We start from the raw sequence: 18,580 nt of genomic DNA on the forward strand, positions 1-18,580 counted from the left end.
GGCAGAAAATTTTCCAGTGCTTTATTTTTGTGGGAAATTTTCCATTTATAAAAATTCATTGTTTCATAAAATCATTAGTAACAGTGAATGGCTGCCAATACAATATTAGGCAAGCTTGGCAGTTTCAAAGTTGTAATTAGTGTTTTTCACGCGATTATCCCTAGGAAGTGTGTGAGAAAGTACATATATATGTTTTATTGATTTGTAAACAAGAGGGTAAATACTCACATAACAATCCAAACCAAAAATCAAGTTACGAATTCACCTAATTGGCTGTGCAGGTCAAAACAAAACCAAATGAAGGCACCACTAAGCTTGTTTCTATTTCTCAAAATCTCTTGCTTCTGGAGAATCAGGAAGAAGCACAATTAGTGAAGAAGCTGCTGTGTGATAAGTTGCCCTTGCCCATAGACTCATTGGTAAAACCATCCTTTAGTGAAAGAGAATGTGGTTCAAGTAGTTCTGAATCAGGTTTGCCTCAGTCTGATTTTGAAATGGAACTAATAAGCAGTGCATGCGATTCTATGGATAGTGACAGTGAAACTGGAGGTGCCGCAACGGCCTAAGTGGACGAAAGTTCAATTCTGTTGAAGTAGATGAGTGGGCAACCATGGCATATCACACACAGTTCTTTGGGTGTGCTAAAATTAGTGTGTCAACAGTGTTTAGTGCTTTCATTGTTTGTCTAAATTTAAGAAAAACAATAAGGGAAATACATGCTATTGTAAATTATCTTTACATTCTTACAAGTATTGAAATAAAAATAATTTCTTTCCACGTGAAGCTTTGAATTTGTTTGAATATAACATTTAAACCACATTTAAGTGTGCTGTATTTAATTTTTTTCCTAATCAAATATTTCAGTTCAAATGCTTGTGGCTATTAGGACATAAAATTCACATGGAGGTACTTTTATAGTTTTGTTTGCTAAATACAAGTCAAATAAACATGCTAAACCTGATCGTGTTCTATTTAGGGCATTAGAAAATGTTCCAATTCTAATTTTTCAGAAAACTCACATCTCTGCATCTGATCATATACATTCCAGAAAAAACAACTGTTCTTCATGCAAGAGGAGCTTCTATCTCCTTAGCTGCATCTGTGCTAGAGAATTTTAGCAAAAACTTGCCATGCGTTTATTGCTACACCAATGAATTGTCTAGTTAGTAATGTAGACTGGGTCTTTAATGACTTGGAGCCTTGTCTGCATTGTAAGTGCCACACGTCATTACCATTCAACCTTTCTGAGATTTCTCTGAATTACCATCCAGTACAGTTCAGACCTGCTAAAAACAAACCGCAAACACAAAATCTCTCATATACCTGAATCACGCCTATCAATGTTGGAGAAAATAGACTAGGTTATGTTACTTGATGAATACAATCAAGTGGTTGAGAAATCATTCTTGGAGGAGTTTCTACTATTTATATCAATATGGTCACTACATTTTGCTTACTTGCATAGCAACGCCTTTTATACCTAATTTCCAATAAATTCACAAAGGAAACTTATACTTCATTTAGAAAGCTAAGTGTTAAATGAAAGCTTGCTTGTTTTTTGGGTTTTTTAAATGGATTACAACTGTTCCTGAACATTTCTGTGAGGGTCCAGATAGAAAACACCAGAGCATGGATTTCTCCAAATTGTTCTCTGATGCATGCAACACTGAGGACAGCTGATACTACGTGCCAGTGAACATAATCCAACAAAGCATGCACTGCTGCAAACTCCACATTGTCAACGAGTGAAATTCCTCAAATATAAAAGGGGATCAGAAACAGAGACATGAGATTATTTCATAGATTTCATAGACATTAGGGCTGGAAGGGACCTCAGAAGATCATTGAGTCCAGCCCCTCACCCAAAGGGCAGGAAGAAGTCAGCTGCAGTCATAGGATCCCAGCCAGATAAGCATCCAATTTGCTCTATTGGAAAATATCAAGCTTATCAATGAATTTAACATGTGTTCATGTGTTATAAACGCTTTTCTCTTAGTTCATGGTGCATAAAATTCTCTTTACGCCAAATACATAAAAACAATCTTTCAAAGGAGACAATGACAAATATGAACCTCTTAGTTTCATAAACAATTAAAGCCATTTTGTAGAACACTAAATATTTCCAGTGCTAACTGAAACCCAAACCATATGAAGTAGGAAAAAAACAATGTAAGTGGTGAACCCATCAAGACTAGCTCAAGTTTTAACACGGACAGTTATTACAGTCTGGTCTGAATCCCAACGTAAATTTTTAAAAGATTAACTGAAGTTAAATTAAAGTTAAAAACTTTAATTTAAAAATATATTAAGACATTAAGTTTTCTGTTTTGTCTGGGGGTGGGGGAGATCTTTATTTCAGTTTAGACAAAACTGGAAAAATTATTTTTCAGCAACCAACAACTCATACTGAAGGCTATACTTACTGATCTGGAAGAACTGCATTTTCATTCAGTGAAAGTTTTCCCTGGATTCCATGGCACAGTTCTGGGGGCATATCGACTGGCTACAGAAAAAATAACTGTTCAGCTGAGACAGACAACCAGACTACTATTACCACCACCACCAGAAATGCAATATCTGTAGAACAAATTGAACCTACCTCTGTAGTACTGGATTTATAGAGCTCTGCAATGAAGTCACAAAGGCTATGATTTTTTCCAACAAAGAGAACATCACCACCCAGACTATTTCTTCGGTCTAGAACAGAAAAAAAAGTCAGAAATTCAACAGAAGAACAATAGCAAAAAAGTGCCAAAAAGAGTGCACCTAGATGATATCCACCTTCAGCAGACAACTAATTTCTGCAGAAGAAAGTTTCCCTTCCACTGAGAGGAGACCAATGTACAAACTACATTTGACTTATGCCCACATTCTTCTATGGTACTGTTCAGAGGGAAATAAGGGTTTAAACAGATGTCACCTTTCTTCATCTTTGTGCTGCGCCTGTTGTTGCAACAAGAATGCCCAAATCTGTCACCTAATCCAACAGCAGTAATAACGTATGCCACTCTATAGCAGGGGACATCTATTTGCTTTATGGTGGGAGAGAACAGGCAGCCAGAAGCTACCCATGCTCTCCAGCCCCCTTGGGCAGGGGCTCAGAGCCTTAAGGGTCCCAACCCTACACACCTTGGGAATTCTTAGGCAAGATCAAGCCCCTCAAGTCCTGCGAGAGCCTGCCTGGCTTTCGGAGTTTACTGGGTACTTCTACACAAGATGCCAGAATCACAGCAGACTAATTATACTGCACATCAGTGCAGCAGACAAAAAACTGTGCTAATGAGCTAATGCGCAGTACCTTGAACAAAGAATTAATTTACTACACATCAGGGTCACAAAAAAGCATGCGCCGTAGCTACTATGCAGTAGCACTGATTACAGCACATTAAATTAGTAACCTGTAATAACAGTACTAAACTTAACATGCCACGATTATGGTGCATTAATGAATGTGTAGACATGCCTACTCAGAAGTGCCCCCAGGATCTCCAGAGCACGTCTGTATAAGTGGGGAAAGTTGGGTAGGTGCTCCTAGAGCTTGAGGGGCCTGACTGAGGAAAACAAAAAGCTAGGTAGGCATTTCCAGTACTTGGAGGAGCCTAATCCTGCACAGGAATTCAGGGTACTCAAGACTGGGCCCCTCAAGCCCTGGGAGAACATGTCACTCATTTTCCTACAGCATCAATGGGTGAGACAACAGTCCGTGACAGCTGGAAGGCTAGAAGGCCCGAGGCGGCACAAGTGGCCATACAGAATCAAAATGATTTTTGGAGACTGCCTTAAACTGCTTTGAGAGCCAACTCAAATTTTAGGATTTTTTTCTAGGGAAGAAAGCATTTTTCTTTCCATGATAATTATTCAGGCAGACAAGTTTCTGCTACCATGTCTGTTCAGCATGCCCCAGAGGTTAGAATTGTTTTGGACACCTTTTAAAGAAGCAATAGAAGTAGTTGCCAGATTTAACTCAGATGAGCCAGTGGGCCATTTAAGAAATTACAAAGACAAAAACACGAAGTGTATCTGTGCTAAAGGCCTAATATTGAAAATCTAAATTATCTTGCAAAGGAAGAAAGGGACCACTATTCACAATGCCTCAGCTGGATGTAACCCAGATAAAATAGTCTGAACCTGGAGAGAACCCTGATCCACCTCATGACATGGCTGAAAATGTTCCCAACATAGTACTTCAACTAAAGGTGCAAAGTCAAAAAAGTAACTGATGCATCAGCCTGTGTAGAACTCAGAAGCTAGTCTAGAAGATTTTCTATATCTTGTTTAGATACAGTTTGCCTGACAGAAAGGACTTGCACAGGGCCATTCAGTTTTTACCAGAATCTATCTTGCCACAGGAAAATATCCGAATATATTTTTACTGAAATGTGTTCATCTAACAATTACTCATTTAGGCAGGGTGTAACAGCTGGATCATTCAACACAATAACCTGAAAATTACTCTTCAGCTTCAAAATCTTGTTTGGGTCTATTTACTTTAAAATAAGTGCTAACAAAAGCTGGAGATTCTGTTTTTACATCAAAGATTTACAGCCACTGAATCATACGTGAACAAAGGCTGCAGCCTGGCATAAGGAAATCAGTAGCAACAATCTATTATTACATCTTGCTTATTTGAGGTTTAATACTGTATACAAGACAAGTACACCAATAATGGAAGCCTTAATAATCACCAGGGATCTAGGTTTTCTGTTTCCCACAGGAAAAAAAAAATGTAGAAAAATACAGATTTCCCCTTTTATCTGAGGAAAATGTGGATTTCTCATTTTAAAAGGAGAAACCTGCAGATTTTGTAGTTTTGCAAAAAGCTCTCTGCAGGCTGGGAGGGAACAGGAGGACACACACACACACACACACACACACACACACGGCCACCAGGCAGCCTGGAGAGCAGCTCTTGCAGGTAAGTGGTTGGGGGGGGAACTGAGGTTCCCAAAGAGAAGGGAGGGAGTTGGTCAGGGCTGGGGCTGCTGTTGTTGCCCAGTTGGATGGTGCATGGGGCTTGGGAGCTGGAATGTGCAGCTGCAGGGCCCTGGCAGGGAGCAGGACAGGGCCATGGACTGCTCATCCAGGGGGTGGGACTGGCTCCCTGCCACTGCATGCACTCCTGGGGAGCCAGGGAGGACCCATGCCTCTCAGATCTGTGCGCAGGGCAGGAACAGGAGCAGGATAACTGCTGCGGGCTCAGGCTCCCTGCCCTACTGCTCTCCTCTGGGGCCTCTGAAGCCCAGCAGGTGTGACCTGACACTGCAAGGCACAGCAGGGCCAAGCAGGAAAGCCGCTAGCAAGCTCTGCACTACCCTGGTGAGGCGCCCGCTGCCCAGCCTTTCATTTTCCTCATGGATTTTGTTTGTTGCTTTTTTTTTTAAATCAGAGAATTTGCAATTCTGTAAATCAGAGAAAGCCAGGATCCCTAATAATCACATAAATCATAATGAAATATAATTCTTACTTTCTTCAGAAGTGAGATCAGGGTAAACCTCTTCCAAAGCAGCTCTCAGGCGGCGTTCATCAACAAATGGCAACAGAGCAACACCTAGTTAAAACAAGCTAGTTAGTTATACAAAACTTCTGTACTCATTGAACTAAATCAAATTATCTGCCTTACCTAAAAGAAAAAAAAAAGTGTTTCCCCACCTACTGAATGGAAAGCCGAAAATAGTCGAAAGGTTCAGTCGACACATTTTACTAATGTCCAAAAAAAGTAAATTTTAAATTTTCCTTGAATTTTCTTCTTTACACTACAAACTAGCAACTGTAGGGCAACTTACACAAACACTGTACACGCTGCAAGAAAACAAACAGCTTGATTTTCAAAATCCATGCTGCATTTTTAATTAGGATTTTTTAAAAAATAGACACAAGTCAAAAAAAAAAAATCTGTCAAAACCTCAATACTAAAAAGCCACTTCTGATTACAGCCATTCTCCATGAAATGGTAAAAATGTTGGACAGGAATGTTAACTTTAAACGGTTATTTCATTTGAAATCTTTGGTTTCAAGGTTCTTTAAAATATATAAATATTTTACTTATATTTATAATTTATTTATAAATATAATATGTAAATAAAACTAATCTGGACAGTTTCTGAAATGAGACTTAAAAATTGGATATTTAGAGTGTGGTGCAGCATGGCCAGGACCTGGCATCACAAATGCATCCTTATTTAGGTACTGATTTTTTAGCTTCTATCAAAATAATGCAACACAACCTTGATTGGGTGGTGAATGTCAAGGGCTATAGGCTGTACAGGAGGGACAGGATAGGAAGGAGAGGTGGGGGCGTGGCACTCTATATTAAGGAGGAATACCCATCCTCGTCAATTAGCAAGGAGTCAGGGGAGGGGCACTCTGAAGTGCTTTGGGTTGGGGTACAAGGCAGTCGAGGGGAAAGAGACTTAACGGTGGGAGTCTACCACAGACCTCCCAAACAGCGAGAAGAGCTTGACCAGGAATTCTTGGGTCAGCTCACAGAGGTAGTGAAGGCTAAGGATGTGGTAGTCATGGGGGGACCTGAACTTCCCAGAAATCTGCTGAGAAGAGCAGTCAGCCAGGTCTGAACACTCACGTACTTTCTTGGCCATTGTGCAGGACCTCCATCTAACCTAAGAGGTGCACAGCCCCACCAGGGGAGATGCCTTGTTGGACCTAGTGCTGGCCACGGGTGATGACCTGGTGAGGGGGCTGTGGGTGCTCAACCACTTGGGCGACAACGATCATCGCCTGCTGGAATTCACCATCCAGAGCAAGGTGGCAAAGGCATGCAGTAAGGCAGCAGCCCTAGATTTTAGGAAGGCAAACTTCAGCAAGCTAAGGAGGATAGCTGGAGAAATGCTAAGGTCCCGGAGGGGAGGGGAGCCAGGTGTCCAAGGAGAGTGGTCGCTCCTTAAGGAGACGATCCTCCAAGCCCAAAGGAAGGTAATCCCAACGAGGATCAAAGGGAGCAGGAGAGCACACAAGCCTCCATGGCTCACCAAAAGCATCCGGGAATGTCTCCTTGCTAAAAAGGAGGCTTACACCCAATGGAAAGAAGGGGTCAGCACCAGGGAGGACTATTCTGTAGTTGTTCGGGAATGTAGGGGGGTAGTTAGGAAGGCCAAAGCAGAGATGTAACCGGGACTAGCTTCCCAGATTAAGGACAATAAGAAGTCCTTTTTTAAATACATAGGGGGTAAAAAGAAGGTCCCGGGTAATGCAGGGCCCTTGCAGGATGCGCTGGGAAACTTGGTCGTCACACCAGACGGCAAAGCTAACATGTTTAACGACTTCTTTGCCTCCGTCTTCCTAAGTAGGACCAGAACAGCCACCCCCCTGCTGGGCCACCCTCGGGCCCCGGGGGAGGCACACCTGGACCACGGGTTAGCGAGGATTATTTAGGGAGCTCCTAGAGGGGTTGGACGTATTCAAGTCAGCAGGTCTGGATGATCTCCACCCTAGAGTTTTAAAGGAACTGGCCGAGGTCACTGCAAGTCCCCTGGCATGGCTTTACGAGCATTCGTGGTGCTCTGGTGAGGTACCGGAGGACTGGAAGAGGGCCAACGTGGTTCCCATCTTCAAAAAAGACAGGAAGGAGGACCTGGGAAACTATAGGCCGGTTAGTCTTACCTCGATCCTAGGCAAGCTGTTTGAGAAAATTATGCTGGCACACATCCAGGAGGGGCCAGCAGGGGACTGCATGCTTAGGGGCAGCCAACACGGGTTCATCAGTGGCAGGTCCCGGTCAGACCAACTTGGTGGCCTTTTACGATCAGATCACCAGATCATTAGATGCAGGAGTAGCAGTGGATATAGTCTTCCTGGACTTCCGGAAGGCTTTCGACACTGTCTCTCACCCCGCTCTTATTAAGAAATTGGGGAGCTGTGAAGACACCCACATAGTCAAATGGGTCGCCAACTGGCTGGAGGGCCGCACCCAGAGGGGGGTAGTGGATGAGTCCTTCTCAACCTGGAAGGACGTGGGCAGTGGGGTCCCCCAGGGCTTGGTCCTCGGGCCCGCACTGTTCAACATCTTCATCAGTGATTTGGACAAGGGGGTAAAAAGCACCCTGTTCAAATCTGCTGATGACACTAAGATGTGGGGGGACGTGGGCACACTGGAAGGATGCAACAGACTACAATCAGACCTAGACAGGTTACAAGGGTGGGCGGATGAGAATAGGATGGGTTTCAACTCAGACAAGTGCAAGGTGATGCACCTCAGGAGGAACAACCGGCACCATACCTACAGGTTAGGGAACGCCCCTCTTGTCAGCACGGAGGCGAAAAAGGATCTTGGGGTCATCATTGACTCCGAGATGAACATGGGCCGGCAGTGTGGGAAGGCAGTTAGGAAGGCCAACCGCACCTTGTCATACATCCACAGTTGCATCTCAAGCAGGTCCAAGGAGGTGATACTCCCCCTCTATGCGGCACTGGTCAGGCCGCAGCTGGAGTACTGCGTCCAGTTCTGGGTGCCACACTTCAAGAGGGATGTCGACAGCATGGAGAGGATCCAGAGGAGGGCCACTCGTATGATCAGGGGACAGCAGGGCAGGCCCTATGAGGAGAGGCTACGGGACCTGAACCTGTTCAGCCTCCACAAGAGAAGGCTGAGGGGGGATCTTGTGGCCTGTTATAAACTAGTCGGGGGGATCAGCAGGCATTAGGGGAGTCACTGTTCCCCCGAGCACCGCCAGGAGTGACCAGGAATAACGGTCACAAGCTGGCAGAGGGTAGGTTTAGGTTAGATATCAGGAGGCGATACTTCACAGTCAGGGTGGCTAGGGTCTGGAACCAGCTTCCAAGAGAAGTGATGCAGGCTCCTACCCTGGGGGTGTTTAAGAGGAGGTTAGATGAACATCTTGCTGGGGTCGTTTGACCCCAGTATTCTTTCCTGCCATGGCAGGGGGTCAGACTAGATGATCTACTCAGGTCCCTTCCGACCCTAGAAACTATGAAACCTCCCTGAACACATTTATTATACTTGGTTACCTCTTAGCTCCCTCAACATTATGCACTCAACGTTTTCCTTTACTGACAGGCAGTAATACAAGCTTACTAGTACACTGGCACTCATAGATCTTCAAAGACCTACAGTTAAGATAGATTTTTATATGTCAATTTCTTCCAGTTTAACTTAGTTTTCCTTCTTGAACATATGTATTTAATTAGCTAAACAAATACTTGAGATAGACGTGTTAGACTAAAACACTGAAGTTTAACAGCTCAGAAGTTTAAATTAAAAACAAAAAATCTCGAAGCCTTATGATAAAAAGCAAGTTAGGCTAAAGCTGTATATTCTTTCTGCCAAAGGAAATAAAACAAGGACAGTTGCACCTCATTTGCTTATGAAGTAGTGCAAGAATGAGAGAAGTCACCATGTAATCCAGATGACTACTCCTTTATTACAGACCATTCCAAAAAACCCCCTATGCACATCCAAGTTAAAAGCACCCCTCAAATGCATCCACTCCTAAATTGAAGCAATGGGTCCAGTATTGTTCAACATCTTCATTTATGATTTGGAGGATGGGATTGAGAGCATGTTTAGGAAATCTACAGATGATACCAAGTTGGGTGGAGCTGCCAGCACTATGAAGGACAAGGCCACGATCCAGAATGACCTGGACAGACTGCAGAAATAGTCTGTAATCAACCAGATGAGACTCGGCAAAGATAAGTGCAAAGGGACGGAATAAGCACACATACAAACACAGACTGGGGAATGACTGTCTAGGCTGCAGTATTGCAGAGAAGGACCTAGAAGTTGCAGTAAAACCTAAGCTGAATGAGCTAACAATGTGCTCTTGTTGCAGGTGGGGGAGGGGGAAGAGCCAATGGTATAAAACAGGAGTTGGCAACTCCCAGCACACATTTCCAGAGCATGGGAGGCCATTTTGCTTGGCAAGCCACAGCTGGCCCAGGTCCTGGGCAGCTGCCGCTAGCCACAGAGCTTGGGCTGCTCAGAGCTGGTGGCTGGGAGGCTCCCTACACCTGTACCGGGCTCCATGGCAGTGGCTGTTGTACAAACACCATGGAGTGCATGGCGGGCAAGGGGCTGGGTTGCACTGCTTCACACCCCAGTGCAGCTGTTCGCAACTTCTTAGCTGCGTACCGCAGCTGGTCTGGGCTCTGGGCAGCTGCAGCAGGGAGGCTGTAAACAGCTGTACTGGGGTCCAGTGCCCTGGCACTGGTTCTGTGGCAGTTGCATGAGCACCTTAAGGCGCACAGCTGGGAAGGGGCTTGTTGCTGGGGCAGTACAACCCTGGCCACTCCCCTGCTGCCCACCTAGAGATGTGCATGCACCCGCCACCAGCAACAAGGACCAGGCCCCCCACCATCTGCCTCTGGCACACCAAGTCCAGGCATGGGTGGAGGTTGGGATATTTTTGGCACTCCAGCCAAAAAACGTTACCGGCCTCTGGCATACACAGGTGTATTAGCAGGAGCGTCACTCACAAATCAAGACAAGTGAATAGATTCTTCTGCTCTAGTCAGCATTGGCAAGGCCTTGCCTGGAGTACTGTGCCTGATTTTGAGGCCCACACTTCAACAAGGATGTCAAGAGATTGGAATAAGTCCAGCAACAAGAACGATTAGGGGCCTGGGAAGTAAGACCTATATAGAAAGGCTGAAAAGGACTAGGGTTGTTTTGTCTGGAGAGAAGACAACTGAGGGAGGGATTTGATAACCATCTTCAAATACCTGAAGGACAATTATAGAGAGGATGAAGATGGGCTTTTTTCTGTGGTCACAGGGGACAGGACTTGAAGCAATGACCTGAGCTGCAGCAGAGGAGGTTTAGGTTGGAGATTAGGAGGAACCTTTGGACTATGAGGTTGGTCAAGCATTGGAACAGGCTACCTAGAGAAACTGTGGAATCTCTATCCTTGGAAATTTTCAAGAGCACGCTGGACCAACACTTAGCTGAGATAGTTCAGTCAGGGGTGAAGCTGATTTGAGTGAAGGGCAAGACTAAATAACCTTGTAAGGTCCCTTCCAGCCCTATTTTCCTATAATCCTAAAATAAGCTAATTTCCTATTTTATTTTATATGTTGGGATCAAGTAATATTTTCCCCGCATACAGACTTCAGTCCCATACAGACTTTGACATCTGACTACCATCAGAAAGAAAAGGAATAAAAAAGTTTTTTTTATTTCATACTGCTGGGGGACTGAGGGGGACACATAATTACTTAGACATATTATAGAGGTAATGCTGCATTTCACTCCTGGACAAATACTAAATTTAGAGCAATATAGATCAATACTCTTGTGATGGAAGATAATACATTATTTTTTCACTTTGCTTTTAGCTTTCTTTGTATCTAAACATTTCAATATTCCCTTACAGAACTGTTCACAAGGTACTAATGAATCACTGACTGAAAAGAATAAGATCCACTAATTAAAAGACAACACAAGACAATTATATAGTAACACCGAGAAAAAAAATATTAATCTATTCCAGACCAAATTAACAGTTTTAGAATGCCTGCTAAAATTACTATAAATCATTGCTTATTACAGAATCATAGGACCGGAAGAGACCTGTAGGATAGAGTCTGGTCCCCTGCCATGGGCAGGAGGTAACCTGGCTCAAACAAGCTCAACAAGGTGCTTGTCCAGCCTCCTCTTGAACACTCCCAGGGATGGTGACTGCACCACCCCTGCTGGGAGTGTGTTCCAGATTCTAGACACCCTTATGGAAAAGATGTTAAAAAGAGCATGGAGCTAAGCACTGATCCACGGGGGACACTACTGGAAATGACCTTCCAGAATGAGGCCATCCCATCAGTTACAACTCTCTGGGATCAGCCTCTGAACCAGTTGCCAACCCACCTCACTGTAGACTGGTCTAGGCCAGTAAGCCTCAAGCTTAACTGAAAGAATCTCATGGGAAACAATCTGATGTCAGACACTGAATAATTTCCTCTTCACATGATTTTTTTTTTTTTACTTAAAAAAAAATCCATCTGTTGTAAAGTACTATTTCCTTTCTCAGCTAAAGCAAACAGAAATCTGACAAACCTCATTAATCAGTATGTAATCAAAACAGTATCTCACTCTATTTTTCACAGAAAACTAAGACTTGGATTTTCAGTTGAAATTGAGGAAGGGCTTAAGTTTCACCTTGCCAAGCAAATTTCTTCCCGTTCAAATCAATAGCAAAATCTTCAGGGTAGAAGTCAATTATACTTGATTCCTGTATTCGAGAAAAAAATTAAAAGGACCATTAAAATCAATTATAGATTTCTGTATAGAGCAATATCAACCTTTTCTTCCTCTCCCCCCCCCCTTACACTTAAGGCAATTAAGTTTAACTAATAAAAAAGAACATCTGCTTTACCAAACACCCTCCAAACTGAATAGATCTAGGGGAATGGCACCAACTCAGAGTCACGAACCAGCAAACTAAGCAGGATAGACTACTGTGGGGGCTTCAGAAGGACTGAAGACCTCTAATCCTTCAAAAATTCAGAGTTATTAGAACTAGGTAACCAGAAGAACCCAGGAAAGGCAGTTTACTGTGTACAAACATTTGAAAGAAGATTCACGCTTCACAAAGCTGCTGCATGAGTAGACAAATGAAAGTGTTGCTTTCCCTTCACTATTATTTCCTTATCAAAGATAATGAACAGCAGTGAACTTGCAATGCAAGAAACCAAAGCTTCACAAGAAGACAAGAACAAAAAGAATTCTTACTGGATCAGTCATGAGCTTCCGCCATGTTGGTGGCAAAAAGTTACCACTAGCAGCTGGAAATACACCCATAAGTTGTTCAAGAGGCCTGAACTGTCAAAAATAAAGAAAAAAATATGGGTAATGTCTAATCAATATTGAAGACAAATAACTAAGTTGTATGAATCTTACCGGTTTTGTGCCCTTCTCAAAGTCTGAGGGCAGGTCTGCAATGCCATCAAAGTCCGAAGCAAATGGTGCGTAATGGAATGGGTAAAACCACTTCCAAGAAGCACAGCCCTAGTATAGCAGAAAAAAGAGAACAAACAGCATACATATCAGGAAGTGAAAATATTAACATAGCCACTAACAGTGTGCAACTAATAATGATTCAGCTTAATCCTGGATGAGTTGACAGTTATTGTTAGAGTGACAGCTGTAGCTGAAGTTGCCACTGCTGTGTGCACCAGGTGGAAGTTGGTGCCATTGCCACCCTGTACCTTGGGCTGGATCCAGCCTGTAAGAAGTCCCACAGTCAGGATCTGGCTTGAGGCAGGAGGCGAGTTTGACACCCTTGTCTTAAGAAAAATGGGGAACAAAAAACATCATCAAAAGATGCCTCTGTGACACTTGACAAAGCATCAGAAAGGATGCCTGACCAATGGAAAAAAGTACTGACTTGGCCTTTGAGGCACCTTGCAACAAAAAGACATGTATTCTTTAGTCACTCCCAGTGAGAGAGCTGTAAAATGAAATAAGATCCAGGTATGCCATACTGAGACCATGACTAAAGATATTCTAAAGATCTAAAGATGAAATATGCCCAACAGTCCAAAATAGAAGTAATCAGGGAAGAATGTATGATGACCTCTGGTCTGATTTGCACAATGGAACTCAAAACCTGTTTTGAGATTAGTATTTTAATACACAGCACTTTCCAGAGTCAGTTGAGCATGTGAAGGTACAAGCAAATAGCATCCTACCTCCTAAGCTATCAGGGTGAACACAGAACAAAGACATGATGGGAAGATTATCCTGCTCTTTTACTAGATATGGGATGCTCGACCATTAGCCTATAGGCCATGTCAAGCCCTTAGCACCATGACATCCTTGCGAGTTCAGCACAAGAGGCAAAGCTCAAGTGGCACAGTGCCCCAGAGCGCCAGTCCTGATGCCTGAGGCCTAAGGGGAATGCCACGAGGCCCTGGAACCTGACCCTAGTGTGCAAGGCTGGTGTGGGGCTTGATCCAGCCCATGGACTGGCCCTGTGCTATTCACCTGGCCTGCTGGGTCAAAACCTTAAGCGCCACTATACTAGATCAGTATTTCTTATTTGTATCTTGTGACACTGACACAGCACGTGGTTTTGTATCAGTTGATTTTTGCATTTACAAGTGTTATCTGGCCAAAGGCGAGGCAATAATCCATAATCTGTCACATTAAACCTTCATGATCATTATTTGCATTTGATATCATCTAGAGGCCACAATTAAAGACAAAGACTCCAATGTCCTGGCACTGTACGCTACAGCAAAGTAATTTTCAGCAAATACTAAATTTGTCCCAAAAAAGTTTAGTTGGGCCAAATTTATTTGTGAATTCACCAAATAGTTTCAGCTGTGAAAGACCAGTTCAATGCTAGATTCACGAAAAGGAGAAAGGAGTTTCCTTTTTATCCAGCCACTCAGGGGTTAGACTACCTCACTCAGGAGATGGGTGACATGGGTTCAAAGCCCTCTCCCTCCCCCAAGAACTGAATCCACATCTTCCACCTCTTAAGGAGGTGTTTTCCCTAACCACCAGGGTACTAAATATTTTAAGGTGGGGGAATTGATTTCTTCAGTTGATGTTATTCCACATTACATAAATAATTAGATATTCATAGGAGCAAGAACTACAATTCCAATGTCCCACTTCCAAGGTGAGCGGCTTAGGCCCGAGGCTAGTGGGTCACCTTGGGGGTCAACAAATATTTAGTTATTTTATACTCAGTGAACAGCTTCAGCATGGGGGACTAAGGGAAACCAATTCAAGAATATGCTACTGCCTCATGGTTAGTCCACTGACATAAAACAGTTCAGAAATTTAAGTTTAAATACACTCCTGTCCAATCCTGTACAGAGACCTGGACTAAGGTCAGAGGGGAGGGAAAAGTGTGTGTGTGCGCGAGGGGAGCAACAAATGGATCATCTGTTGAGTCAGTGACAAATTCCTGATGGACTCAGGAGCCACACAAGCAGTTAGCATTAAGCAAGAACCACAGACCCCCGTAAGCCAACAGTGCTTAACCTTTCTGGTTTGTGGGCCTGATAAGTAGGATGTAGCCAATCACTGGACTGGCCTTGTGTGGTGATCTGGTCCAGCATGCGAGGTCAAGGCCATGAGGCTCCCCACAGGTCCAAAAATTTAGTGGTGGGGGAGGAGTGACAGAGTTAACTGCTGCAGTTAACTGTCACACTTTGAGCACCACCAGCATAGATGAATTGTGGTGAATGTCAGTTAACTAACTGGGGAAATGTTAACATTTACTGGAAAATGCAGTTCATGTACAACTGACAGAGAAAGATGATGTCCACGTTGCACTATTCATGATTGCAGGGAAGACAGGTCTGAGCAGTGGTTTGAGCGTCACTGTATCAAATAGGAGTTTCCAGAGATGTAAGCCCTCAACTGCGATTTGAGTACGAGGGGATGGAGGCAGTTTAGTTTGGGGGGACCTAAATGTTTTCTATTTAGTTGCCAAAACCCAAAATAATCATTTATACAGCCATGCTATATATCCCAAGAGGCTACAGTGATTATAGACAACCAAAGAAATCCAAAGAGAGGAACACTTTGGTCCAGCATAGGAAAAAAGCCAACCAATATATAGAAAGTTAGGGTTGGAAGAAACCACAGGAGGTAAAGACCAATCTCCTGCTCAAAGTAGGATCCTTCCAGCCAGGGCTTTGTCAAACCAGGTGTTAGAAACCTCCAAGGATGGAGATCCCACAACCTCTGTGGGTAACCTGTTCTGGTGCTTTACTAGCCTTCTTGTGAGAAAGTTTTTTCTAATATGTAACCTAACTTCTCATGTTGCAACTTGAGACCATAGCTCTTTGTTCTGTCACCTGCCACCACCGAGAACAGTCTAACTCCATCCTCTTTGAAAATCCCCTTCAGGTAGTTGAAGGCTGCTATTAAATCCCCCCTCAGTCTTCTCTTCTTGAGACTAAATAAGCCCAGTTCCCTTAGCCTTCCCTCACAAGTCATGCACCCTAGTCCCCTAACCATTTTTACTGCCCTCTGATGGATGCTCTCCAATTTGTCCATATCCTTTCTGTAGTGGGTACAGTACTCCAGATGTGGCGTCACTAGTGCTGAATACAGGGGCATAATCACTTCCCTCAGTCTGCTGACAACACTCCTACTAATGCAGTCTAGTATGCTGTTAGCCTTCTTGGCACCAAGGGCACACCGTCTGTTCCTATTCCACTGTTGTCCACCGTAACCCCCAGGTCCTTTTTGCAGAGAACTTCTTAGTCAGTCAGTCCCCAGCCTGTACTGGTGCATAGGACTGTTCTACCATAAGCAAAAGACTTTCTTTTTGTCCTTATTGTACCCCATGACATTTCTTTTGGTCCAATCCTCCAATTTGTCGAGGTCACTCTGAATCCTAGTCCCACTCCCCCCCATCATATATCTACTACTCTCTCCAGCTTGGTATCATCCGAAAACTTGCTGAGGGTGTACTCCATCCCATCTTGCAGGGCATTCACATTGAACAAAACTAGTCCTAGGTCTGACCTCTGGGGCACTCCACTTGATACCGGCTCCCAACTAGACATTGAACCACTGGTTAGTACCCTTTAACCCTGACGGTCCATCCAGTTTTCTATCCACCTTCCAGTCCATTCATCCAACCCATATTTCCTTAGCTTGCTTGTGAGAATGTTGTGGGAGACCATATCAAAAGTCTTGCTGAAGTCAAAGTATATCATCACATCCACTGCTCTTCTTGCATTCACAGAGCCAGTTGTCTTATTGTAGAAGGCAATCGGGTTCATCAGGCATGACTTGGCCTTGATGAATCCATAGTGACCATTCCTAATCACCTTCTCTAAAGTGCTTAGCAGTGGATTCCTTGAGGAACCACTCCATGATTTTTCCAGGGGCTGAGGATCCAAGGATCGGTCTGTAGTTCCCTGGATTCTCCTTCTTCTCTTTCTTTAAGATGTGTACTATATTTGCATTTTTTCCAATCATCTGGGACTTCTCCTGATCGCCATGATTTCTGAAAGGTGATGGCCATTGGCTCTGCAATCTCATTGGCCAACTCCTTCAGCTGCAATGTGTCCAGCCCAGTGGACTTGTCCACATATATAGCCCCTGCCCATTCTTGTTCCAGGCAGAGTTAAATAAGTTTTGTTTTGAAAAGTGGCAAAAAGTTTTAAGGAGGGATGACCTAATTTCTCAAAGACAAAGACATTAGAAAACCATGAACTGTTTTACAAAACACCCAGAGGGAGCCTGCATGTTGTAGCTCAATTTGTTTGCCAAAAATATTCTTCTCATTGGCAAATGGAAGACCACTGGACCCAGGATGACAGACAGACATGGATTTTATGGAGCCACTGCCTCTCCACAAAGCAGTAAAGAAAGGATTCTGTTTTGCCTGTTTAAGTTCTTTAAGAACCTGAACTACTTGACCCACAAAGAATGGTAAAAAGGATTTCCCAAGCTTGTCTAATAGCTCTTGGCTAATATATATTATTGGTTTGCTACTCCTTCTGCACCTTGATTTCAATTATGCATCACAGTCTACACTGGAGGAATCTAGGATAATTACCTGAAGGAGAACCAAAAGGTCTTTGCCAGCATATTACATAGATTCCTAGACTTGCAGTACCTTGAGAATATGTTTGGGAGGAATGACCTGCTATTGCCCAAGTTGGGATGGAGTTCTGACTGTTTGATACTGAAAAGGTCTCATTTGTAGAGAAGAAATAAGAAGCCAAATATGCATACCCATTATAGTCAGAGGAAAAAAAAAAGTTCCTTTGCAGGTTTTTGTTCATGACAACTTATGGTTTGAGAGGTATGCAATAACCTCTTATCTGGAAAGAATTCTAGGAGATTGTCTGTAATACAATGGCATTAGAGCTCCTTCTCAATCTGTCTGTAATCCAAGAGTGTGAAACAAAGCACAGAGTCTCTTAAGAGTCTCAAGGGTTAACTTGTATGAGGCTGAATTAGTCAGCTGAGGTAGCATAACTCTTGATGACTCAAATATGCTACCCCCACACTGGCATTTGGCCAGGAAGGGTATCCTTATTCATAGAGAAGTTGAAGGGCACCACTTTACATCGAAAATGATGACTTCTTATGGAAGAACACAGGTTGTTGCTATCACAATACAGAAGCTGAAACCATTTAAATCAAAGAGCCCCAAGGCAATCTTGTGGGGAAAAAAAAGGCATGGATAAGAGTTCAAAGTCTGCATACAGTATGTGAACATCTAAAGGTAATCATGAATTGAAGGAAACTGAATAAGGGCTAAGACTTTTTTTCCTTCAAAAAAATCAAGTACCTCAAATAATCTCTTCACATTTAACACCTTTTCTGTGGCCAGCTTCCTGAAGAGAAATCTATCTATTGTATGAACAATCCCTCATGAGAAGAGCACGGCAAGGTAGAAGCAGCAAAATATGGAATGCGAGCCATTTAATTGCACAAAGATCCAGTGATCTTATACAATTCCATGCTAGGCTGTCACAAAAGGGATCATTAAGCAGTCTCCAAAGAGAAGAAAAAGGGATGGGAGCTAGCAGCAATGAAGACTGACTTATTCTCTGCTACCCTGTCAAACCTGAAGGCTTACAGAAGATGAAGACTAATCTTCCCAAGCAACCAATACCTTGTTCATAT

At 43.4% G+C, this 18,580-nt stretch overlaps 1 protein-coding gene across 1 annotated transcript in view; it reads right to left on the reverse strand.

Moving 5' to 3' along the window:
- The window catches only part of XRN2 (5'-3' exoribonuclease 2), a 100,903-nt gene that overhangs the window by 30,760 nt on the left and 51,563 nt on the right, over nt 1-18,580 (reverse strand). The window contains exons 18-23 of the mRNA XM_090051922.1: nt 12,866-12,973; nt 12,698-12,787; nt 12,125-12,197; nt 5,465-5,548; nt 2,600-2,697; nt 2,424-2,503 (exon numbers count right to left, since the gene is read on the reverse strand). Coding sequence (XP_089908048.1) covers nt 2,424-2,503; nt 2,600-2,697; nt 5,465-5,548; nt 12,125-12,197; nt 12,698-12,787; nt 12,866-12,973 — 533 coding nt within the window. The remainder of the gene's footprint in view (nt 1-2,423; nt 2,504-2,599; nt 2,698-5,464; nt 5,549-12,124; nt 12,198-12,697; nt 12,788-12,865; nt 12,974-18,580) is intronic.

The sequence above is a fragment of the Crocodylus siamensis genome, chromosome 1, assembly GCF_052110815.1.
Source record: "Crocodylus siamensis isolate JL-2025a chromosome 1, ASM5211081v1, whole genome shotgun sequence".
NCBI lineage: Eukaryota > Metazoa > Chordata > Crocodylia > Crocodylidae > Crocodylus > Crocodylus siamensis.